The sequence below is a fragment of the Bos indicus genome, chromosome X, assembly GCF_029378745.1.
Source record: "Bos indicus isolate NIAB-ARS_2022 breed Sahiwal x Tharparkar chromosome X, NIAB-ARS_B.indTharparkar_mat_pri_1.0, whole genome shotgun sequence".
NCBI classification, from domain to species: domain Eukaryota; kingdom Metazoa; phylum Chordata; class Mammalia; order Artiodactyla; family Bovidae; genus Bos; species Bos indicus.
Genome location: NC_091789.1, coordinates 38,143,612 through 38,170,125, shown reverse-complemented (window position 1 = coordinate 38,170,125; position 26,514 = coordinate 38,143,612). Strand labels below are relative to the sequence as shown.

Genomic DNA, 26,514 nt, shown 5'->3' with positions numbered 1-26,514 from the left:
CCTCCCCCCTTCAACCTTTTCCAGCATCAGGGTCTTTTCCAATGAGTCAGTTCTTTGCATCGGGTGCTTTCCACAGCCAAGTGGAAAGCAAATGAATAATGTATAAAACTATCACCTGCATTACATGTATAATAGTGAACAAGTAGGAACACCCTAGGGCTTCCCTGGTGGCTCAGCTGGTAAAGAATCTGCCTGCAGTGTGAGAGACCTGGGTTCGATCCCTGGGTTAGGAAGATCCCCCGGAGAAGGGAAAGGCTACCCACTCCAGTATTCTGGCCTGGAGAATTCCATGGACTGTATAGGGCATGGGGTAAGTTATTATGGAGTGGTGATTAAATGACTTCAGTTGAATCCACTGCAAGAAATACTATGTGGCACTTACTGACACAGAAAGATAGCCACCACGTGTCATAGAGTGAAGGAAAAATTAGGCTACAAAATATGATAGGTTGGTGAAAGAAAGGATCTCAGTGAGCGACTTTCTGTGATTGTGTATACATCAGCATTCACTCCATTAAAAAAGCCCATGTTTACATTTGTTTCAGAAATGCCTGTTCTACTCTTTTGTGCAGATCCATGTTAGCCTGTGAAAGGCTCTTAGAAGTGCTAGAGCAAAGAAATAACGTTTACATTTATTTAATTCAGCATCTCTCCAGCCTAATTGGCCACACAGTCCTATTGTCTCATAACATTTATTAAAATGAAGCTATTGCTTTGAGAACAGATTTTGGGAAACTGTTAGTATAAGAATAGAAAAAAGTTTGAAAGAAGATACACCAAGATGTAAAGAATGTTTGTTTCTGGGTGCTAGAATTATGGGTATTTTCTCTTCTTTCTATATTTTATGATTTTTTTTTTTTTTTGCGATAAGTATGTATTATTTGGGGCTTCTCAGATGGCTCAGTGGGAAAGAATTTGCCTTCCAGTGCAGGAGACAAGGAGAAGGCAATGGCACCCCACTCCGGTACTCTTGCCTGGAAAATCCCATGGACGGAGGAACCTGGTAGGCTGCGGTACATGGGGTCCCTAGGAGTTGGACACGACTGAGCGACTTTCCTTTCACTTTTCACTTTCATGCATTGGAGAAGGAAATGGCAACCCACTCCAGTGTTCTTGCCTGGAGAATCCCAGGGATGGGGGAGCCTGGTGGGCTGCCGTCTATGGGGTCGCACAGAGTCAGACACGACTGGAGGGACTTAGCAGCAGCAGCAGCAGCAGGAAACAAAGGTTCGGTCCCTGGATTGGGAAGATCCCCTGGAGGAGGAAATGGCAACCCAGTTCAGTATTCTTGTCTGGAAAATCCCACAGACAGAGGAGCCTGATGGGCTACAGTCCATGTGGTCACAGAGAGTCGGACACAACTGAGCATGAGCAAGATGTATGATTTTATAATTAAAACAGTAATGAGTCTCTTATCATTTTGTTTCAATTGCATGTTTTAAAGGAGAAAATAAAGGCAAAGATCGTTTAAGATGTAAGATGATTTAATTTTACCTGGTAGATACTTCCTTATTGTACACAAATATCACACTCTCCACTCTCTTGGAATCCAGCAAGCTAAGCATTACAGTTGTCCACTGAATCTTCTCATACTTCATTGGACTGGTTCACCTATTAGAACACTGGGAAAGGAAGAGACAATGATGACTGCTGAAGGGAATTTAAATTCCAACACACTGTCTTGGTCTGCAGAGTTACTTTGTCATTATATCACCTTTTCCAAGATAGGATTTTGGACTGCTTTTTGTGTTAGTATGAACCAAGTGATTTCATATCGTGAAAAGGCTTTCATGACTTGAGAAAGTAAGAGTGTGGGATTGGATGTAGAGGTAGAGTAGAAGTAAGTTCAGATAGTTTTTCTTGTTTTGAAGTTTCTTTTTAAAAACTTCCTAATTAAACAATTTGTTTTGTTGTGGAAAGATTGAAAAGGGCAGACAAAAATAAACCTGAAACTAAGTAACAACAACAATCGTGATTATTAAAATCACCTATTCACTATCTGAAGGAGATAACCAATGTCCAAATCTTTGGTTAGATCCTTCAAGGATTTTTCTTTCCCTGGAAGTAATTTTTTCACAATAAATTGGGTGGAATTGTATATCCTCCATTACAATAGGTTTTTTTTTTCACTCAACAGTATTTCATGACTCTGATTCCATGTGATTAGTATGAATGTTCACAGCTTTCTTTAACCAGCCAAGAATCATTTCAGTTGGTTCTATTCCTTTGCTAGTGAAAACCATACTAAAAATTCCTTATACAAGTATTTCTGCATCTCATGATTGCCGCCAGAGAGGTGAGAATTCTCCAGGCTTCAGTGGGGATTTGCTTAGCTACCCAGTGGCTATCCTAAGCCTTCATTGTAGCCACCACTAATGCTTATAGAGGGTGAATAAAGGGGCACAGAGAAACTGTTTGCAGTCCTTACTGCGAAATGTAATCATAGAAAATCAAGTATTAGTGCCAGTCCACAGTGGGCTCAGTCCCAAGTGCCCATCTTTCTGTGTGATTTGAGACTCAAGCTTTCCTTTGTTTCCACCACATGTGACAAAATTATGCCTTGAAGTATTTGTTTCTGTTGTATTATTTTGGTCCTTTTTCTACCAGAAAATTCATGGATATGTCTCCTGCATCTATCATTTTTTTATCTAATATTACTTTCACTGAAATCTTTGTTTATTTGATAGAGCCAGCTTTGGGGGTTCTGCTTTCCCTATCTCCTTTTATATTTTGTCATCCATGTCTTTTTTTTTTCCCCCTCTTAACGTCCTTGCTTGTTCCCAGCAAAGGTTTATTGGTTTTTCTCCCCAGGCTGAGCCATTTACTTCAAAGAAGGAAGTCTTTCTCTTGGCATGTTGCCTAACTATCTTCACAGAAATCCTTCAGATGTTTCTGAGGCAGCTGGCCTGCCGGCTGGAGTTGGAGCCACAAGGACTTAAAAGATACAGAATTGCGTGCATCTTGGTTTGACTCCCGGCTCTTGCAGTTGCGACATGCAATCTTCCTCTGGGCTTGGCAAGGAGGGACAGGATTGGTGAATACAGAGCCTGTACTTCCTGGGGTGGCCTAAATCCCGCAGCTGCCACTCAAGGTGTACTGATAAAGGGAAGACCACTCCGAAGGGGCCGCTCAAGGCCTTGCTGTGCTTGCAAGGCAGTTCAGCTTCTCCCTTCCCCGCTGCCCTGCACGGGCGTGGATCCCTGATAAGGGATCCTGATAAGATGCTGCACACTCCCACTGCCCAGCCTGTTTCCAGAGTGTTTGTTGGTCTCAAGTCCTGGTGTGGCTCCTCTCGGGAAAAAGAACTTTGAACTGAAATCAACCCATGTGCCCCTGATCACCACCTCTGCCATCTTCCATACAGTGAAGGAACAGGAAGTGGACAACTGCCATCAACCCTCCCTTTGGAAAAGAGGAAGACTGGGAGGCATGTAACAGTCCCTGCTCTGTAGTCATTCTGGAATCCTGCTGGTCAGACACTCAGCACGCAAACTCTTCCATCAAATTGAGCTCCCTGGCCCACCAGGGCCCATCCTCTGGGAGGCTCCTCTGGTCTACTGTTCCCTGTGGCTGCATCTGAAGTGTCAGGGAGAAAGCCTCCTAGGGGCCTTCAGAGCCCCTGTCCTTCTCAGGTCCAAATACTGCTTTACAGCTCAAACAACAAATAAGCTCACTGAGTTCTGTGTGGCTCCAATCAGTCTAGTGTGCTGAGAACCATATCCAACTTTGCTTCCCAGACATGGTTCTCCATCCATGGGCGTTTTGAGGTTGTCAGGAACCACACCCTTCACCTGATCTTTGACCACAGCCACTTGATTAGATTCTTCAGTTTGAAAACAGCCCTCCCCTACACAAAGCCTTTTCAATCCAAGTTTCTCTACGTGGGCTCTGTCTCACCTCAGAGTCCTGATACATCAGGCTGTAATTATTCAATCGTGTTATTTCTCTCTCTCTAGTAACCAGTACAGAGACTGGCAAGTGGTCATCTCTTAGCTAAATACTGATTAAATTAATGAAATTGAGGCTTGTCTGGGCTTCCCTGGTGGCTCAGCTGGTAAAGAATCTGCCTGCATTGCGGGAGACGTAAGTTTGATCCCTGGCTTGGGAAGATTCCCCTGGAAGAGTCCCTTCCCATGGGAGAAGGGAAAGGCTACCCACTCCAGTATTCTGGCCTGGAGAATTCCATGGACTGTATAGTCCATGGGGTTGCAAAGAGTAGGACACGAATGAGTGACCCTTACTAATTAGCTAAGCTTAAGTGTTTGGTTAGAGATTTCAAGAATCTCTTTGGCTTCACGTGATTTAATAGTAAATATTTTGGTCCATTTTTGAGGCAATGAAGTGAAGTTGCTCAGTCATGTCCAACTCTTTGCAACCCCATGGACTGTAGCCTACCAGGCTCCTCCATCCATGAGATTTTCCTGGCAAGAATACTGGAGTGGGTTGCCATTTCTTTCTCCAGGAGATCTTCCCGACCCAGGGATTGAACCCGGGTCTCCTGCATTAAAGGCAGACACTTTACCATCTGAACCACCAAGGAAGTCCAGGCAATAGAGAAGAGTTAATCATTTGTTTACCATGTATGATTCCTATACCCAAGGGAAGGATAATTAGAAATTAATTAAGTTACTAAAAAAAAAAAAAAAAAAAGATCAGTTGCAAATACTGGTCTTTAAATGTCACCTGTCAAGGGATGGAGCAGAATGGAGAAAAAAAGAGAACGTGGAGGAGAATTTTTCAAAGAGGGGATCACATGGCCATTCCTGCCTCTCCCTAGGTACATGTTCCCTCCCTTCCCTCCTCTTCCAGAAGCTTACGTGAGGCAGCAGAGGATCCCCAGCACTGCTGACATAATAAGAAAAATAAAAATGGCTGCTGGAGGGATGTGGCTCCTGATGAGATTGCAGAGATAATCCTTGAAGTTGCTCAGCCAGGACCTGGAATTTTCTGCAGGAAGAGAACAGATGTTCACTGAGTCAATAATGAAGTTGGGATACAAACTCTGGTTCAAGTTCAGAGTTGTCCCAGATCTGACATTCTTATAGTGGCCCAGGGCCCATATTTTTAATGACACTGCTAAGCTAAGTGGTTAAAGGAATACACATTTGGAAAAAAAAAAAGTGTATCCTCAGATGGTTTCATCTTTGCCTCTGGTATGTCAAACAGGAGCAATTATCTCCATGAATCAATGTGGAACTTTGTGAGAAAGGAGCTTGATTTCATAACTACCTGCCTAGAGGGTGTTTGGGAGGCAAAGGCCCCTGCATGTCTGGTGAAGAGAAGAGACAGTCACCAGCCCCAGGAGCAGCCAGAGGGGACAAACAGGCCTTGGAAGCTGGCAGAAGGAACTTCACAGAGTCTGGTGATCAAGGGGAGAGGTAGGGTAAACACACATGTCTGTGACCTGAAGTCACGAGGGGTCACTGCTCACCACAATTCACTTTCCAGTGCTGGGAAGGACTCAAGCAACACACTGGGCTCTGGGAGCACCTAAGTTGCGGGTCAGTGACCTATTAGCATTGGCTAATTTTGCTAATTTTACATTTTGCTTCCTTCCTCAAGTCCTTCCTGACACTTCCCCGCAAACAACTGTAATTCTCCCTTTGTCCTCAGGGTGCATTTGTCATATTTCATGGAAGGTTGACACCTATGGGTGGGGCTGCCCACCTGTGAATGCCTAATCCGTGTCATTTAGCACACGGATTGGTGCACGGTAGGTGGGCTCATGTTGGTTGAACTAAATTGAACCCAACCAGGAATAATGGACATGAAGATTAAAATAAAATAAAAAAATAAAATAAAAATAATGAAGATTATTTTTAAATACAAAATCAGTTTTTCCTGACCTTCGATGGGAATCTTAGGTCCTATGGAGGCCGGAACTTTCATCATAACGGCAAACACACCCACTGAGTGTTGTGGCAGTGACACAGAGGAAGCAACAGTCTCCAGCAAGAGGCAAGTCAGAGAGCACAGCAGAAATGTGATGCTCAGCAGCTTCAGGGCTTCTACAGACACCCCTGTGCCAAGGCCAGATGGTTTTTCCCTTGGCTCTTTGCAAGCCTGCTTTGTCTGAAAAGTTAAAAACGATCATTTAGTTTTTTATTGCAAAACTACAGCTGTTAATGAACATAAAAATCCACTGACTGACACTGCTGAATCCTGAACACAGTTTCCCAAGCAAAAGACATTCTGCATCCAAGAAAGAACACAGGACAGAAATTTACTGAGCTTCAGCAGATGAGACACCTGCCGTTCCCTCCTAACCAGGTCCCCCTTCAGCCTTCTCCAGCTCAATGAGTGGGAAATGCTGTAAGTCGTTCAGGCCAAAATTGGTGTTTTCTTTGACTCCATTTTTTCAGTCCCACATCTTTTGTGTGTGTGTTTTGTTTTGTTGTTGAGTTTATTACTGCATGCATGCTAAGTTGCTTCAGTCGTGTCTGACTCTCTGCGACCCTGTGGACAGCAGCCCATCAAGCTCCTCTGTCCATGGGATTCTCCAGGCAAGAATACAGGAGTGGGTTGCCATTTCCTTCTCCCGATAGGTACCTAGTCCCTGAAATTCTACTTGTGGTGTTAGTGCCCAGGGTTTATTTCTATATCAGCAAATAAGCAGTGTAAATGGTTAACCTCGTATAGATTTCACGGGATCAGGGGGCACAGTCCGTCATGGGGGTGGCCCAGGAATTCTGCAGTCAGTGCAGCTGATATGAAGGGAGTCACAGGTCACAAGAGTTTATAGCTTCCTGCTTTCTGCCATTTTTATGATGATTAGGGACCAAGTCCACTGACTACCACATAAGCAAATTCCATGCTGTGCAGTGGTAAGTTCCCATCACACATGTGCCTGTTTGAGTCAGCTTTGCTGATGAAACTTGGGAGAAAATAGAAGTATATTTTGCAGAAACTGTGTGGTTTGGGGTCTAACAGCTGATCTATCAGAAGAATTGGGTCGGCTTGGTCTCTAAAGTGTATCCATATCTTGCCACTTTTCACCATCTCCACTGCTACCCATCGTCTGTCTCTCTGCTATCATCCTTGCCTCTTTTCAACTTCTTCTCCACTGAACAGCCAAGGAGATGTCACTTTGTTGTAAGTCAGATTGGGCCCTACAAACTGCCCTGAACTCATGTCTTATCATCTCCTTTTGATCACTCCACCTCAGTCTCATTTCCTCAAGAACAAGCCACGCACGCTCCTCTCTCTTTGGTTCACATGGGCTGCTCAGGTGCTCAATAATACTTTTTTTGAATGAATAAATGGATGGGCAGACTTTTTTCATTGCTGGTCATCCCCACCCCCTTTTTACTTATTACATACAACCCGACAGTCTAGAAAAGTTTAGTTATGAAAAGATACCATTTTCTCAGCCATCCTTGCTGCTAGCAATGGCTACAGGCCCCACTTTTGGACACTGAAGCATAATGGAGATTTGATCGGTGGCTTCCGGGAAAACTTTCTGCTGTCTTGGGAAAAGATATGATGCTACCGTTTACCATTTATGCTGCCTTGAACATTCTCTAAGTGTTACCTGAACTGGAGGAGTCATCTTGTGATCAGCAGGAAAATGACCTGGATTTGGCTCTGACAATTTTAGGCCATGAAACCTACACCTTTATCTGCCCACCTCTCAACTGCTAGCTCTGTGAAAAATAAACTCGTATCTGAGCTTTCTATTACTTAAGACATTTACAACTGATACACTCATCCACTGCTGAGACCTGTGTCAGGTAGGGAGGTGAAGAAGCCAGTGAATCTGGCCTCAGTCTTCAGAAGAAGCTGACCTGAGCCTTCTTTTAAGGCTTCTGAAATTCCAAATAGAATTCTCTTCCCTTTTATGATATCATTGACTGCACTTGACCTTCCCCCAGTCTCTATCTGACAACTAAGCATACAGATGTTTTCTTCAGTCTATGTGGAAACATCTGTGCTGATACTAAAACCCATCCTTATGGTAGCCATATCCTCTCGGGCTTGAAGAATTCTAAGATATTTTGTTTGCCACATGGCATCAACTACACCATAAAATAGTGCATATATGGCAGTTTAATAGATGGCATTTCATTTCAGTGGGGAAAAAGGGATGGTTTAATACGATGATTGGTTATTCATTTGAATGTACTGACTGAAGTTAGAGTCATACACACAAAAAAAATTCTAGATGGATCAAAGACTGAACAAAAATAGAACCATACACATGTTGGAATAAAACATGAGTTTCTGTAATATTGGTATGAAAAAATTTACTCTGAACATGTCGTAAAACCCCAAAGCCATAGGTGTAACTACTGATAATTTTATTGCATAAAAATGTAAAGCTTTCATACAGAAAAACATTGTAAAGAAAGATCAAACATTAATGACAAATTAAGTGAAAAATTCCATAACATGTAAGATAAATAATAGGTTAATGTTAACGTACAAAGAACTGTTGTTACAAATCAAATTTTTAAAAAGGATGATCAGATCCATAGAACTGGCATAAATGATGTATTAGTCAGAAAAGCAATGGATAAATAAATTGTCCTGAATATTCATCGGAAGGACTGATACTGAAGCTGAAACTCCAATACTTTGGCCACCTGATGCAAAGAACTGACTCATTTGAAAAGACCCTGATGCTGGGAAGATTGAAAGCGGGAGGAGAATGGGACAACAGAGGATGAGATGGTTGGATGGCATGACTGACTCAATGGACACAAACTCTGGGAGTTGATGATGGACAGGGAGGCCTGGCGTGCTGTAGTCCATGGGGTTGCAAAAAGTCGGACACGACTGAGCAACTGAACTGAACTGAAATAAATTGTAATGTATAATGGATTGAAAGTGAACGTGAAAGTCACTCAGTCGTGTCCAACTTTTTGCAACTCCATGGAATTCTCCAGGCCAGAATACTGGAGTGGGTAGCCTTTTCCTTCTCCAGGGGATCTTTCCAACCCAGGGATCAAACCCAGGTCTCCCACACTGCAGGCAGATTGCACTCAGATTACCAGCTGAGCCACAAGGGAAGCCATAATGGATTACTATACAGCAATTAAAATAAGCCACTAGGAAATATATACAAGGGTTTTTTCCTGTTTGGAGCTGTTTCGAATAGTGCTGCCCTGTCTCTTGTTTCACGTGGCAATTCTGGGTCTAGGTCATTACCCAACAGAATTGTCATAGGGTATCTGTATGCTCAACTTTTGTAAATAATGTCAGATTGTTTTCCAAAATAATTATACCAGTTTGAGTTTATTTTTGTATATTGTATGAGGAAATGTTCTAATTTCATTCTTTTACATGTAGCTGTCCAATTTTGCCACACCACTTATTGAAGAGACTATGTTTTGCCCATTGTATATTATTGCCTCTTTTGTCAAAGATAAGGTGCCCACAGGCACATTACTTTATTTCTAGGCTATCTATCCTGTTGCATTAGTCTATATTTCTGTTTTTGTGCCAGTACTATACTGTTTTGATGACTGTAACTTTGTAATACAGTCTGAAGTCAGGGAGCCTGATTCCTCCAGTTTTGCTCTTTTTTTCTCAAGATTGTTTTGGCTGTTCATGGTCTTTTGTGTTTCCACATAAATTTTAGAGTTGTTTGTTCTAGTTCTGGAAAAATGCCATGGGTATTTTGATAAAGATTGCCTTAAATTTGTAGATTGCCTTGGGTAGCATGGTCATTTTAACAATATTAATGTTTCCAATCCATGAACACAGTGTCTTTTGTCCATCTGTCTGTGTCATCTTCAAATTCTTTTATCAGGGTCTTGTAGGTTTCTGAGTACAGGTCCTCCATTAGCCAAAGCATTTGGGGGACAAATGAAACCACTAAAGTCCTAAAAGTGATCCCAGGACATCTTGGCGATACAAGTGCAGCATCTACCTCTCAAATCCACTCATTTCTTACATTAGGCTCACCAGATTCTGCCACACCTTCTCCAGGATTCTGGTTGGTCACAACTTCTAGAAAACGTATAAAAGGGGGATTAGTGGGATGTGCCAGAGCCCAGACTGCTGCCTTAATCCTAAGAGATGCCTGAATGAATCACTTGAGTGCCAAGCATATTTGTCTTTGCTTTTCCTATGTAGCAGCCACTCTGAATACTCAGAAACATCAGGGTTTATTACTCTTTCTAAAGTGGAAACTCCCATCTGTGAGAAAAGAAAGAGAACAGTGCTAATGGGTGTCAAGATTAAACATGTCTCTCTCTCTCTCTCTCTGCTACTGGATCAAGGTTACACTTCTAATTTTTTTAAATGTTAACTTCACCTCATAAATTATATCACTTTTTGCTGCAATTTACATGAAATCTGGTTTTCTAACTCACTCGGTTGTTTTTCTAAGCTGTCTATCTTGCCATTCAGTGGCTCAATTTCTTTCTGTAAAATTCCATTAGTTCAGTTCAGTTCAGTTCAGTCGTTCATCATGTCCAACTCTTTGCCACCCCATGAATCGCAGCACGCCAGGCCTCCCTGTCCATCACCAACTCACAGAATTCACTCAGACTCATGTTCATCGAGTCAGTGATGCCATCCAACCATCTCATCCTTTGTCGTCCCCTTCTCCTCCTGCCCCCAATCCCTCCCAGCATCAGAGTCTTTTCCAAAGAGTCAACTCTTTGCATGAGGTGGCCAAAGTATTGGAGTTTCAGCTTTAGCATCAGTCCTTCCAATGAACACCCAGGACTGATCTCCTTTAGGATGGACTGGTTGGATCTCCTTGCAGTCCAAGGGACTCTCAAGAGTCTTCTCCAACACCACAGTTGAAAAGCATCAATTCTTTGGCGCTCAGCTTTCTTCACAGTCCAACTTTCACATCCGTACATGACCAATGGAAAAACAGCCTTGACTAGACAGACCTTTGTTGGCAAAATAATGTCTCTGCTTTTGAATATGCTATCTAGGTTGGTCATAACTTTCCTTCCAAGGAGTAACGGTCTTTTAATTTCATGGCTGCAATCACCATCTGCAGTGATTTTGGAGCCCCCCCAAAATAAAGCCTGACACTGTTTCCACTGTTTCCCCATCTTTTTCCTGTGAAGTGATGGAACCAGATGCCATGATCTTAGCTTTCTGAATGTTGAGCTTGAAGCCAACTTTTTCACTCTCCTCTTTCACTTTCATCAAGAGGCTTTTTAGTTCCTCTTCACTTTCTGCCATAAGGGAGGTGTCATCTGCATATCTGAGGTTACTGATATTTCTCCCGGCAATCTTGATTCCAGCTTGTGCTTCTTCCAGCCCAGCGTTTCTCATGATGTACTCTGCATATAAGTTAAATTAGCAGGGTGACAGTATACAGCCTTGACGTACTCCTTTTCCTATTTGGAACCAGTCTGTTGGTCCATGTCTAGTTCTAACTGTTGCTTCCTGACCTGCATATAGGTTTCTCAAGAGGCAGGTCAGGTGGTCTGGTATTCCCATCTCTTGAAGAATTTTCCACAGTTTATTGTGATCCACACAGTCAAAGGCTTTGGCATAGTCAATAAACAGAAATAGATGTTTTTCCAGAGCTCTCTTGCTTTTTCCATGATCCAGCAGATGTTGGCAATTTGATCTCTGGTTTCTCTGCCTTTTCTGAAACCACCTTGAACATCTGGAAGTTCACGGTTCATATATTGCTGAAGCCTGGCTTGGAGAATTTTGAGCATTACTTTACTATCGTGTGAGATGAGTGCAATTGTGCAGTAGTTTGAGCATTCTTTGGAATTGCCTTTCTTTGGGATTGGAATGAAAACTGACCTTTTCCAGTCCTGTGGCCACTGCTGAATTTTCCAAATTTGCTGGCATATTGAGTGCAGCATTTTCACAGCATCATCTTTCAGGATTTGAAATAACTCAATGGGAATTCCATCACCTCCACTAGCTTTGTTCATAGTGATGCTTTCTAAGGCCCACTTGACTTCACATTCCAGGATGTCTGGCTCTAGGTGTGTGATCACACCATCGTGATTATCTTGGTCGTGAAAATCTTTTTTGTACAGTTCTGTGTATTCTGGCCACCTCTTCTTAATATCTTCTGCTTCTGTTAGGTCCATACCATTTCTGTACTTTATCGAGCCCATCTTTGCATGAAATGTTCGCTTTGTATATCTAATTTTCTTGAAGAGATCTCTAGTCTTTCCCATTCTGTTGTTTTCCTCTATTTCTTTGCATTGATCACTGAGGAAGGCTTTCTTATCTCCTCTTGCTATTCTTTGGAATTCTGCATTCAGATGCTTATATCTTTCCTTTTCTCCTTTGCTTTTCACTTCTCTTCTTTTCACAGCTATTTGTAAGGCCTCCCCAGACAGCCATTTTGCTTTCTTGCATTTCTTTTCCATTGGGATGGTCTTGATTCCTGTCTCCTGTACAATGTCATGAACCTCTGTCCATAGTTCATCAGGCACTCTACCTATCAGATCTATTCCCTTCAATCTATTTCTCACTTTCACTGTATAATCATAAGGAATTTGATTTAGGTCATTGCTGAATGATCTAGTGGTTTTCCCTACTTGCTTCAATTTAAGTCTGAATATGGCAATAAGGAGTTCATGATCTGAGCCACAGTCAGCTCCCAGTTTTGTTTTTGCTGACTGTATAGAGCTTCTCCATCCTTGGTTGTAAAGAATATAATCAACTGATTTTAGTGTTGACCATCTGGTGATGTCCATGTGTAGGGTTTTCTCTTGTGTTGTAGGAAGAGGGTGTTTGTTATGACCAGTGCGTTCTCTTGGCAAAATGCTATTAGCCTTTGCCCTGCTTCATTCCATATTCCAAGGCCAAATTTGCCTGTCACTCCAGGTGTTTCTTGACTTCCTACTTTTGCATTCCAGTTGCCTATAAAGAAAAGGACATTTTTTTTGGGTGTTAGTTCTAAAAGGTCTTAAAGGTCTTCATAGAACCGTTCAACTTCAGCTTCTTCAGCGTTACTGGTTGGGTCATTGACTTGAATTACTGTGATACTGAATGGTTTGCCCTGGAAACGAACAGAGATCATTCTGTCATTTTTGACATTGCATCCAAGTACTGCATTTCGGACAATTTTGTTGACCATGATGGCTACTCTGTTTCTTCTAAGGGATTCCTGCCCACAGTAGTAGATATAAAGGTAATCTGATTTAAATTCACTCATTCCAGCCCATTTTAGTTCGCTGATTCCTAGAATGTCGATGTTCACTCTTGCCATCTGTTTGACTACCTCCAATTTGCCTTGATTCATGGACCTAACATTCCAGGTTCCTATGCAATATTGTTCTTTACAGCATCGGACCTTGCTTCTATCACCAGTCACATCCACAACTGGGTATTGTTTTTGCTTTGGGTCCATCCCTTCATTCTTTCTGGAGTTATTTCTCCACTGATCTCCAGTAGCACATTGGGACCTACAGACCTGGGGAGTTCCTCTTTCAGTATCCTATCATTTTGCCTTTTCATACTGTTCATGGGGTTCTCAGGGCAAGAATACTGAAGTGGTTTGCCATTCCCTTCTCCAGTGGACCACATTCTGTCAGACCTCTCCACCATGACCCACCTGTCTTGGGTGGCCCCACATGGCATGGCTTAGTTTCATTGAGTTAGACAAGGCTGTGGTCCATGTGATTAGATTGACTAGTTTTCTGTGATTATGGTTTGTGTGTTTGCCCTCTGATGCCTCTCACAACACCTACCATCTTACTTGGGTTTCTCTTATCTTGGATGTGGGGTATCTCTTCACGGCTGCTCCAGCAAAGCACAGCTGCTGCTCCTTACCTTGGACAAGGGTTATCTCCACACAGCCGCCCCTCCTGACCTCGGGCATGGGGTAGCTCCTCCCGCCCACTGCCCCTGACCTCGGGCATCAGGTAGCTCCTCTCGGCCACGCTTCTGCGCAGTCCTTTGCAGCCAGTGGGCTTCCATCATTCACATTTAAATTGCCAGTAGCCCAGAGATAAACCCACGCACCTATGGACACCTTATCTTTGACAAAGGAGGCAAGAATATACAATGGAGAAAAGACAATCTCTTTAACAAGTGGTGCTGGGAAAACTGGTCAACCACTTGTAAAAGAATGAAACTAGAACACTGTCTAACACCATACACAAAAATAAACTCAAAATGGATTAAAGATCTAAACATAAGACCAGAAACTATAAAACTCTTAGAGGAGAACATAGGCAAAACACTCTCTGACATAAATCACAGCAGGATCCTCTATGACCCACCTCCCAGAATATTGGAAATAAAAGCAAAAATAAACAAATGGGATCTAATTAAAATTAAAAGCTTCTGCACAACAAAGGAAACTATAAGCAAGCTGAAAAGACAGCCTTCAGAATGGGAGAAAATAATAGCAAATGAAGCAACTGACAAACAACTAATCTCAAAAGTATACAAGCAACTCCTGTAGCTCAATTCCAGAAAAATAAACGACCCAATCAAAAAATGGGCCAAAGAACTAAACAGACATTTCTCCAAAGAAGACATACATATGGCTAACAAACACATGTAAAGATGCTCAACATCACTCATTATCAGAGAAATGCACATCAAAACCACAATGAGGTACCATTTCACGCCAGTCAGAATGGCTGCTATCCAAAAGTCTACAAGCAAGAAATGCTGGAGAGGGTGTGGAGAAAAGGGAACCCTCTTACACTGTTGGTGGGAATGCAAACTAGTACAGCCACTGTGGAGAACAGTGTGTAGATTCCTTAAAAAACTGGACATAGAACTGCCATAGGACTCAGCAATCCCACTGCTGGGCATACACACCGAAGAAACCAGAATTAAAAGAGACACGTGTACCCCAATGTTCACTGCAGCACTGTTTATAATAGCCAGGACATGGAAGCAACCTAGATGTCCATCAGCAGACGAATGGATAAGAAAGCTGTGGTACATATACACAATGGAGTATTACTCAGCCATTAAAAAGAATACATTTGAATCAGTTCTAATGAGGTGGATGAAACTGGAGTCGATTATACAGAGTGAAGTAAGCCAGAAAGTGGTGTTGGAGAAGACTCTTGAGAGTCCCTTGGACTACAAGGAGATCCAACCAGTCCATTCTGAAGGAGATCAGCTCTGGGATTTCTTTGGAAGGAATGATGCTAAAGCTGAAACTCCAGTACTTTGGCCACCTCATGTGAAGAGTTGACTCATTGGAAAAGACTCTGATACTGGGAGGGATTGGGGGCAGGAGGAGAAGGGCACGACAGAGGATGAGACGGCTGGATGGCATCACTGACTTGATGGACATGAGTCTCAGTGAACTCCGGGAGTTGGTGATGGACAGGGAGGCCTGGCATGCTGCGATTCATGGGGTCGTAAAGAGTCAGACATGACTGAGTGACTGAACTGAACTGAAGCTAGAAAGAAAAACACCAATACAGTATACTAACGCATATATATGGAATTTAGAAAGATGGTAACGATAACCCTGTATGCGAGACAGCAAAAGAGACACAGATCTATAGAACAGTCTTTTGGACTCTGTGGGAGAGGGAGCGGGGGATGATTTGGGAGAATGGCATTGAAACATGTATAATATCATATAAGAAACAAATTGCCAGTCCAGGTTTGATGCAGGATACAGGATGCTTGGGGCTGGTGCACTGGGATGACCCAGAGGGATGGTATGGGGAGGGAGGTGTGGGAGGAGGGGTTCAGGATGGGGAACACGTGTACACCCGTGGCGGAAACATGCTGATATATGGCAAAACCAATACAATTTTGTAAAGTAATTAGCCTCTAATTAAAATAAATAAATTTAAAAAATAAATTGCCAGTAGAAAAACAGAACTCTCAAAGGCATTTGGTTTTACATGTCAATATTTTATTCAACTGATTATTGACTATTCCAGCAGGAAGACAAAAGATCTGGTTCCAAGAACATTTGAAAAATAGAGATGTATGCAGTCAATGGGAAAAGAATGCTACAAAAAGATGACTGAGGTCGACATCAAAGTGGTTAACCTTTTGCAGGCAGTCAAACCACATCATTTGGGGGATTAACATCTCTACCAGGCTATACAGCAAAGCAGCTTACTGATTTCTGTAACTTAATCTCTAATTTTCACTGACTTTTCCAAGACAGTAAACCATTTCAAAACTTATCTAGTAGGGGTGGGGCAAGGCGGGGGTTCCTCTTGGAAAGGGCATGTGGCTGACTGGAGGAATTTTCTCTCTGCTTCCACCAGCTCAGTTTCCTTCTGACTCCCTGATATTTAACTCTGTAAAGAGGGCCTCTAGTTTTCAGTCACGGTACAGAATTTCCTAGTACATCGTGTTGGGTCTCCCACCGGAGAGAGCCATGGAGTTTCCTCATTTTTCTGAGGAAATGTTAAAAACATGTCCTTTAGAAGCCTAGTTTGGTCTTGACCCTTCTTCATCACCACAGAGGAGGAAGTGACTGCCACTTCCGTAGGAGAATGCTTTCCACATGACTCCAGAGAACACAGTCCCCATGGCAATTGATTTGGGTGGCTTCAGGGCACAGCTGCTGGCATAGAGGCATTGAAATACAGCGAAAACCGATGGCTCTGTGGGCAGCGCAGGGCAGGAAGTCACCTGGCGGAAGGGCTCACAAGGATGCTGCATCTCAGTTAGGAAAGGCTGAGGGACAGGAGGGAGGCACTGGGCCTCAGTACTGCTGCTGTGCCTCGCAGCCCAAAAGCTCCAGCCTCAGGGCGATATGGCGCGCCCAGCTCCGCGGGTGAATCCGAAGGAAGCGGGTAAACAGCGGGGGGTCTAGAGCATTCACCACGGGGGTGAAGGAGTCTTGATTTCCCTGAAAAACCTAAAAGAGGAGAGACAGCATGTGTTGGTTGACAGGAAAAGAATTACAATACTTATACACCTTCACTGGCCTCCTGCATGGTCTGGAACTCACCAATAGCTCTTCATGGGCACCCACCCCAAAGCTGAGGATGGAAGCTTTTTTCATTTCAGGTTGAGGGATTCAAGTTTCCCATAGTTCGATAGTTTGGGATTGAACCTTGGGAGGTGACTGAATGACTTAGTCCCCTGAATGACTTAGTCTGTGCCTGGGAAAGGGCGTATGACATCTAGAATTAAGAGCCTCTTTGCTAACCTGTAGGATTTCCCTGGTGGCTCAGATGGTAAAGCATCTGCGTGCAATGTGGGAGGACCCAGGTTCGATCCCTGGGTCAGAAAGATCCTCTAGAGAAGGAAATGGCAACCCTCTCCAGTACTCTTGCCTGGAAAATCCCATGGACAGAGGAGCGTGGTATGCTACAGTCCATGGGGTCGCAAAGAGTCAGACACGACTGAGCGACTTCACTCACTCATTCACTCACTTGCTAACCTGCTGTGGAGCCCTTGCTTCCAGCTATGGCTTACCTCTGAGAACATTCTCACCCACTTTCTCAACTAATTCAAGGAAGTTGTAAACATCATGGCATTTTACTCTGAACTACTTCAACCTGCCAAGACTTTGGGTTTAAACATTATCTCTTTAGAGAGCTCTTCATCTTCTGAAACAGGACTCTTGTTGACTCAATCTCGTCTAGATCACTTTTCTTTACAGCATTTGTTATCTTCTCATTTATCTTTTTACCTGCTTATTGACCATTACCTCTGTTTTCACCACCAAATGTCACTTCCATGACAGCAGAGGCCTTGGTCACTGATCTTCCATACATGCAAGAAATGCAGTATATACATAGCAAATATACTATAAACATTTGCTAGAGTTTGTGTGTTTGATAAAGCTTTTGGGAAACAAAGACATTCTTGGATAAATATGTTTGGTAAACTTTTGAAACCTGTACATCTTCTGTTAGGGTTATTCCTTGTTGTTTCCCCTCAAGAAACTGAAAGAATAACAGAAGGAACACTCACATCTTTAATGTACAACACACTCCTAGTCTCTGGTCTGTTTTTGTCCTTCATAATGTTGACATTTAAAAAGGCCTAGGACCATTGTGTTGATAACATCCCACATTTTAAATTTCTGTGACTATTTTCTTAATTATTAAATCTTAGTTCAACATGTTTAGTGAAAATATTAACTAGATGATGTGTATTTCCCACTGTATCATATCAAAGGACACATGATACTGATTCCTTCAGAGTTTGAGCCTTACTTAAGGTGGTGTCCACCACATCTCACTTAAATAAAGGTAATTACTTTCCTTTCCTTACAATCTGTGGGCTGAGGCTTTAATGCTGTATAAATATTCTCACAAAGGAGAAAAGGAAAGATATAAGCATCTGAATACAGAGTTCCAAAGAATAGCAAGGAGAGAGAAAAAAGCCTTCCTCAGTGATCAATGCAAAGAAATAGAGGAAAACAATAGAATAGAAAAGACTAGAGATCTCTTCAAGAAAATTAGAGATACCAAGGGAACATTTCATGCAAAGATAGGCTCGATAAAGGACAGGAATTGTATGGACCTAACAGAAGCAGAGGATATTAAGGAGAGGTGGCAAGAATACACAGAAGAACTATACAAAAAGATCTTCATGACCCAGATAATCACACACCTGATGGTGTGATCACACACCTAGAGCCAGACATCCTGGAATGTGAAGTCAAGAGGGCCTTAGAAAGCATCACTAAGAACAAAGCTAGTGGAGGTGATGGAATTCCAGTTGACCTATTTCAAATCCTAAAAGATGATGCTGTGAAAGTGCTGCACTCAATATGGCAGCAAATTTGGAAAACCCAGCAGTGGCCACAGGACTGGAAAAGGTCACTTTTCATTCCAATACCAAAGAAAGGCAATGCCAAAGAATGCTCAAATTAGCACACAACTGCACTCATTCCACACGCTAGCAAAGTAATGCTCAAAATTCTCCAAGCCAGGCTTCAACAATACATGAACCGTGAACTTCCAGATGTTCAAGCTGGATTTAGAAAAGGCAGAAGAACTAGAGATCAAATTGCCAACATATGTTGGATCATTGAAAAAGCAAGAGAATTCCAGAAAAACAGCTACTTCTGCTTTATTGACTATGCCAAATCCTTTGATTCTGTGGATCACAACAAACTGTGAACAATTCTTCAAGAGATGGGAATACCAGACCACCTTACTTGACTCCTGAGAAATCTGTATGCAGGTCAAGAAGCAACAGAACTGGACATGAAACAACAGAATTGTTCCAAATTTGAAAAGGAGTACATCAAGGCTGTATATTGTCACCCTGCTTATTTAACTTCTGTGCAGAGCACATCGTGAGACATGCTGGGCTGGATGAAGCACAAGCTGGAATCAAGATTGCCAGGAGAAATATCAGTAACCTGAGATATGCAGATAACACCACCTTTATGGCAGAAAGTGAAGAACTAAAGAGCTTCTTGATGAAAGTGAAAGAGGAGAGTGAAAAAGTTAGCTTAAAACTCAACATTCAGAAACGAAGATCATGGCATCCGGTCCTATTACTTTATGGCAAATAGATGGGGAAACAGTGGAACCAGTGACAGACTTTATTTTCTTGGGATCCAAGATCACTGAAGATGGTGTTTGCAGCCATGTAATTAAAAGACGCTTGCTCCTTGGAAAAAAATCTATGACCAACCTAGACAGCATATTAAAAAGCAGAGACATTGCCGACAAAGGTCAGTCTAGTCAAAGCTATGGTTTTTCCAGTAGTCATGTATGGCTGTGTGAGTTGGACTATAAAGAAAGCTGAGCGCCGAAGAATTGATGCTTTTGAACTGTGGTGTTACAGAAGACTCTTGAGAGACCCTTGGACTGTAAGGAGATCCAACCAGTCCATCCTAAAGAAAATCAGTTCTGAATTTTCACTGGAAGGACTTATGCTAAAGTTGAAACTCCAAAACTTTGGCCACCTGATGGGAAGAACTGACTCATTGGAAAAGACCCTGATGCTCAGAAAGATTGAAGGCAGGAGGAGAAGGGGATGACAGAGGATGAGATGGTTGGATGGCATCACCAACTCGATGGACATGAGTTTGAGCAAGATCCAGGAGTTGGTGATGGACAGGGAGGCCTGGCGTGCTGCAGTCCATGGGGTTGCAAAGAGTCAGACACGACTGAGTGACTGAACTGACTGACTGAAGATGTTCCAGCGTCACCTAGCATCTTCATGGCTCCAGTCTTGGCATCTCTGAGAGGCAAGCTTCCTTTTACTAGGACATGCTATTTGGAAACCAAGACTCTTCTGGGTTAGCTGAGGCTCTGCTCCAGGCCAAGGCTCACATACAGTGTGTCTTCTCAGGTTGGACATTTTAATCTCATGGCAGAGAGCAGAGTCAGAAGAGAGTGAGCCAAATACATGATCACACTGAAAGTTTCTGTCCGAAATTGGTGTATATCATGTGCATTTACATTACGTTGGTCAAAATGAGTCCTATTCTCAAACCCGAAGTCAGTGAAGTTGTCAAAGAAGGAGGAAGTGAAAAATCAAGGATAATGCCTTTTACCTCATCTGCTATTTCTGTTCACTTGTCACCAGCAATACAGTGATTTTATGCGGCAGATATATAAGAGGTTTGGGTGGCTGGGTAGGTTTCTTAGTCTGTGAGCAACCTCTATTGTTGATAGAGAAAAGTGTAATTTTTTAAATAGATGGGGCAAGAAGATATGTTTTGTGATGGTTTTTGCTTTTCCAGAAAACTTTATTTCCACCACTTGACTTCTTTTTTTGTTAATCACCAAGTCTCCAAGAGATCTATCCTCCTTCACCAGAAACAGTGCCACCTCTAGTCCCACATATTTTCCATTCTTTTCCTTTCAGATCTCCAGAAGCCAAAGCTATGACACAGGAGAGCTCAAATATTAGTATTTTGTCACTGAGGGTCAGACTTTGTCTTTTTAGAAGTGGTTTTCTCTGTGTTCTATCACAGTCTCTCCTGGACTCTCCTCTGCAGAGCTAGCTTTGCATGTTTATTTTCTACTTACTTTTTGTAAATGGAAACTTACAGCATTCTTTGTCTTCTAGTTATTCTGTAAGTTATGAGTGGTTTTATTTGCAATATTTAAATATATATTTATATATAATTTATATATATTATATAATATATATTTATATATAATTTATAATATATTTATACATATACATATTTAAATATAGCTACAGACAGATATATTTGGTAAAGATTGAAGGCAGGGGAAGAAGGGGACGACAGAGGATGAGATGGTTGGATGGCGTCACCAACTCGATGGACATGAGTTTGAGCAAGATCCAGGAGCTGGTGATGGACAGGGAGGCCTGGTGTGCTGCAGTCCATGGGGTTGCAAAGAGTCGGACATGACTGAATGGCAGCCATTCTGTCCAGCGTGAGATGGTACATCATTGTGGTTTTGATTTGCATTTCTCTGATGATGAGTCATGTTGAGCATCTTTTCATGTGTTTGTTAGCCATCTGTATGTCTTCTTTGGAGAAATATCTGTTTAGTTCTTTGGCCCACTTTTTTTTTTATCACTTCACTGCTTTATTTTATTATTATTATGTTTTTTACTTTACAATATTGTATTGGTTCTGCCACACATCAACATGAATCCACATGGGTGTATGCGTGTTTCCCATCCTGAACCCCCCTCCCACCTCCCTCCCTGTACCATCCCTCCGGGTCATCCCAGTGCACCAGCCCCAGGTATTTGGCCCACTTTTTGTTTTGGTTGTTTATTTTTCTGGTATTGAGCTGCATGAGCTGCTTGTATATTTTTGAGATTAATTCTTTGTCAGTTATTTCCTTTGCTATTATTTTCTCCCATTCTGAAGGCTGTCTTTTCACCTTGCTTATAGCTTCCTTCATTGTGCAAAAGCTTTTAAGTTTAATTAGGTCCCATTTGTTTATTTTTGCTTTTATTTCCATCACTCTGGGAGGTGGATTATAGAGGATCTTGCTGTGATTTATGTCAGAGAGTGTTCTGCCTATGATTTCCTGTAAGAGTTTTATAGTTTCTGGTCTTACATTTAGATCTTTAATCCATTTTGAGTTTATTTTGTGTATGGTGTTAGGAAGTGTTCTAGTTTCATTCCTTTACAGGTGGTTGACCAGTAAATGGATTGTCTTTTCTCCATTGTATATTCTTGCCTCCTTTGTCAAAGATAAGGTGTGTGGATTTATCTCTGGGCTTTCTATTTTGTTCCATTGATCTATATTTCTGTCTTTGTGCCAGTGCCATACTGTCTTGATGACTGTAGCTTTGTAGTATAGTCTGAAGTCAGGCAGGTTGATTCCTCCAGTTCCATTCTTCTTTCTCAAGATTGTTTTGGTTATTTGAGGTTTTTTGTGTTTCCATACAAATTGTGAAATTGTTTGTTCTAGTTCTGTGAAAATACCATTGGTAGCTTGATAAGGATTTTGTTGTATCTATAGATTGCTTTGGGTAGTATACTCATTTTCACCATATTGAGTCTTCCATTCCATGAATATGGTATATTTCTCCATCTATTTGTGTCCTCTTTGATTTCTTTCATCAGTATTTTATAGTTTTCTATATATAGGTCTTTTGTTTCTTTAGGTAAATTTATTCCTAAGTATTTTATTTTTTTAATTGCAATGGTGAATGGAATTGTTTCCTTAATTTCTCTTTCTGTTTTCTCATTGTTAGTGTATAGGAATGCAAGAGATTTCTGTGTATTAATTTTATATCCTGCAACTTTACTATATTCATTGATTAGCTCTAGAATTTTCTGGTGGAGTCTTTAGGGTTTTCTATGTAGAGGATCATGTCATCTGCAGACAGTGAGAGTTTTATTTCTTCTTTTCCAATCTGGATTCCTTTTATTTCTTTCTTCTATGATTGCTGTGGTTAGGACTTCCCAAACTATGTTGAGTAGTAGTAGTGAGAGTGGTCATCCTTGTCTTGTTCCTGATTTTAGAGAAAATGCTTTCAGTTTTTTGCCATTGAGGATAATGTTTGCTGTGGGTTTGTCATATATAGCTTTTATTATGTTGAGGTATGTTCCTTTTATGCCTGCTTTCTGGAGAGTTTTTATCCTAAATGGGTGTTAAATTTTGTCAAAGGCTTTCTCTGCATCTATTGAGATAATCATATTTTTACCTTTCAATTTGTTAATATGGTATATTACATTGATTGATTTGCAAATATTGAAGAATCCTTGCATGCCTGGGTTAAAGCCCACTTGGTCATGATGTATGATCTTTTTAATATGTTGTTGGATTCTGTTTGCTAGAATTTTGTTACGGATTTTTGCATCTATGTTCATCAGTGATATTGGCCTGTAGTTTTCTTTTTTTGTGGCATCTTTGTCTGGTTTTGGTATTAGGGTGATGGTGGCTTCATAGAAGGAGTTTAGGAGTTTACCTTCCTCTGCAATTTTCTGGAAGAGTTTGAGTAGGATAGGTGTTAGCTCTTCTCCAAATTTGTGGTAGAATTCACCTGTGAAGCCATCTGGTCCTGGGCTTTTGTTTGTTGGAAGATTTTTGAGTGCAGTTTTAATTTCTGTGCTTGTACTTGGTGTGTTCAGATTTTCTATTTCTTCCTAGTTCAGTTATCGAAGGTTATACTTGTCTAAGAATTTTTCCATTTCTTGCAAGTGGTCTATTTCATTGGCATATAATTGCTCATAATAGTCTCGTGATTTTTAGTATTTCTGTGTTGTCTGTCGTGATTTATTCACTTTCATTTCCAATTTTTTTGATTTGGTTATTCTCCCTTTGTTTCTTGATGAGCCTGGCTAATGGTTTGTCTATTTATCTTCTCAAAGAAATAGATTTTCGTTTTGTTGATTTTTGCTATAGTCACCTTCATTTCTGCTCTGATTTTTATGATTTCTTTCCTTCTACTAACTTTGCAGGTCTTCTATTCTTCTTTTTCCAATTGATTTAGGTGTAAAGTTAGGTTGTTTATTTGATGTTTCTCTTGTTTTCTGAGGTAGGCTTGTATTACTATGAACTTCCACCTTTGTGCTGCTTTTACTGAATCCCATAGGTTTTGGGCTGTCTTGCTTTCATTTTCATTTGCTTCTATGCGTATATTGATTTCCTTTTTTATTTCTTCCATGATCTGTTGGTTATTCAGAAGTGTGTTGTTTATCCTCCCTATGTTTGTATTGTAATAGTTTTTTTTTCCTCTTGTTGACATCTAATCTTACCACATTGTGATGATTTGTTTTGAATTAAAATTTGTATATATTGTGTGTGTGGTATCTTCATTCTTTTGCATGTGACTATACAGTTTTACTGGGGCTTCCTAGGTGGCTTAGTGGTAAGGAACCCACCTGCCAATGCAGGAGATGCAAGACATGTGGGTTTGATTCCTGGGTCAGCAGGATCCCCTGGAGAAGGAAATGGCAACCCACTCCAGTATTCTTGCCTGGAAAATCCCATGGACAGAGGAGCCTGGTGGGCTACAGTCCATAGGTTGCCAAGATATTTGATCAGTCAGCTCTCCTGGGTCTCCAGCTTGCTGACTTAACCTGCAGATCTTGTTAGCCTCTATAATCATGTGAGTCAATTGGTTCTGTTTCTCTGGAGAATCCTTACTAACATACTCATATAAGTGGAACTATACACCATTTGTAGTTTTATATATGCTGTATTTCATTTAGCATGTTTTCAAGGTTCATCCATGTTTTAACATGTATCAAAGATACACCCTCTTTAAAATAGGAATCTCCTCTAAAACATATATTATCAATACTCTAGTCCACTACACTGCCAGAAGCATAAGTGTTTAATTCAGCCTTGAGGGAACAAGAAATTCTTCTTGGAGGAGATCATGTCTATCTGAGGCTTGAAAAAATGAGCCAGGTGAAAGGATCAATAGGAAGCACCTAAAAAAATGTCCTAGGTAGAAGAAATAGTATGTATACAAGTGTAGTGTGAGAAAGAACATGGTGTTTTTAGAGACCTGAGGGTTTCTTAGTATGAGTGGGACTTAGAGAGTAAAGCAGCAAGTGGCAAGAGACTGCACTAGGAGATTGGTAAGGTTCATGCCATGGTTAATTCTTGATGAATCTAAGTTGAGTTGTTGCTGCTGATACAGATCATTAAGCATTCTGTGAATAAACTCTTATTTTTCTTCACCCCTCTGATGCTTGCCACAATCTTGAATGACATCAACATCCCTGAGGATAATCAACTTTTGGCTCTACTCTGCCTTTCATAGTGTCCTAAATGTCAAGTGCTAAGAGAAGTTTTGTGCCTATGAGATCAGCATACCTTCACTTTGCCATTCTGAAGAAATGGAGTCCAGTTATGGCCATCTTGACTACTGGATATGAGGAACTCCTTCACATACATGCTGGTAAGCAGAGATTTCACCCCTTGGGTAGTTATTCCTGTAACTCTCATTGTCTTCTGGAAGTCCACTTGTAGCCACTCTTTTGGATTATTCACCTGGGGAAGTTAGAGTAGTGTCTTGTTGATCACTATTTGCTCCCAGAAATCACCAAATGCCTTCTTAATCATAACTCAGCACTTATCACTCTGCATATTAATTATCTGTTTGCCAGTCCCCCGTATTAGACTCAAAGCAAGCAACTGGGGTTGCCCACTTATAGCTGCCCAGTAAATGTTCACTGAATGAATGTATGAGCAATATACAGACTGACAAATATTAGCCCAGTACTGCATACAGATATTTTGTTTCCAGGAGGAAATGATCCCTTTCCCCCAATGAATGTTGTGTGAATGCACATGGCACATCCACTAAATATCTGTGGGGTTTTCCGTGCATAGTCACTTTTCTTCCTTGACACTCTTGGTGGGAACAACCAGATGACATAAGTAGCTGAAGAAAGAGTTCAGAGCTGTCCCTATTCTTTCCCAACCACTGCTCCTTATTCTGAATCAGTTAAATGGTAAGTTTGTTCCCTCTTACCTGGGGCCTCCAGGCATTTGTCCTCCCTTGAAGGTTAAGTCGGGCTTGTGAAGGAGACCAGGTGGCAAACATGTTGCGTAAGTGGGATGAGGCAGTAATCTGTGTATCTGATATAGCTTTATTCTCCATTCCCAGTGGCATGTTGCAACCTTGAAGAAATGGAACAAGAGTGTCATCACAAGAACAGGTTGCAGCCAAAGTTCTGCCTCCACTGACATTCTAGTTGTCATCACGACATCATTTTCCAGGCATTAACTTTTGCATGTTATTGTTAACATGCCCTGGATTTTCTGGTCAGCTCTGCTAAGCTCTGTTGGGCTTTTATTTGCCTTGTTAATAGTCTTGTAGGATATGGCTGACCTTGGGGAATTCCATGGTTAGGATGAGCAAGTGATGGGTTTGCCCAGGACTGTACTGGTTTTAGCATTGAGACTTCTGTGTCCTGGGAAACACCTCCCTCCCCGTCTCAGGAAAACTAGTATGGCTAGTCATACTGCCCATGGTTGGGAGAAGGAAGTACATGGGATGACTTGAAACTTACTGTTTAAATCACAGCCCATCAACTCCATGCGAAGAGTGCTGCGGATGCTGTAATGAGTTGGGTGCAAACGGATATATCTAGCAATAATTGGAGGGTTAAAAATATTGTGTTTTACTCCAGATGAATCCACATTACCAAAGAACACCTGTAAAATGAAGAAAGAATAAGAAGCAATTCCTCCCAATCAAGTTTTTTCTTCTAAATTTGTTTGTGCATGTCTCAACAGCTCCCTGGTGGCTCAA

General features: G+C 41.5%; 2 protein-coding genes across 4 annotated transcripts in view; both read right to left on the bottom strand.

Moving 5' to 3' along the window:
• Positions 1-1,466: 1,466 nt before the first annotated feature.
• On the bottom strand, positions 1,467-7,549 carry SMIM9 (small integral membrane protein 9). The gene is made up of 4 exons (XM_070785015.1): positions 7,532-7,549; positions 5,847-6,072; positions 4,818-4,947; positions 1,467-1,622 (listed from the first exon to the last, which is right to left on the bottom strand). Exons 1-4 carry the CDS (start codon positions 7,547-7,549, stop codon positions 1,595-1,597), a joined length of 402 nt encoding a protein of 133 aa, XP_070641116.1. The 3' UTR covers positions 1,467-1,594.
• An 8,210-nt stretch (positions 7,550-15,759) lies between these two features.
• Positions 15,760-26,514, bottom strand: part of F8 (coagulation factor VIII) — a 142,391-nt gene continuing 131,636 nt past the window's right edge. For all 3 annotated transcript variants that reach the window (XM_070785447.1, XM_070785448.1, XM_070785449.1), the window contains 4 exons: positions 26,273-26,417; positions 25,732-25,880; positions 25,071-25,247; positions 15,760-16,744 (listed from right to left, as the gene is read on the bottom strand). In XM_070785447.1, the coding sequence (XP_070641548.1) occupies positions 16,589-16,744; positions 25,071-25,247; positions 25,732-25,880; positions 26,273-26,417 (627 nt within the window). In that variant the 3' untranslated portion in view covers positions 15,760-16,588. The remainder of the gene's footprint in view (positions 16,745-25,070; positions 25,248-25,731; positions 25,881-26,272; positions 26,418-26,514) is intronic.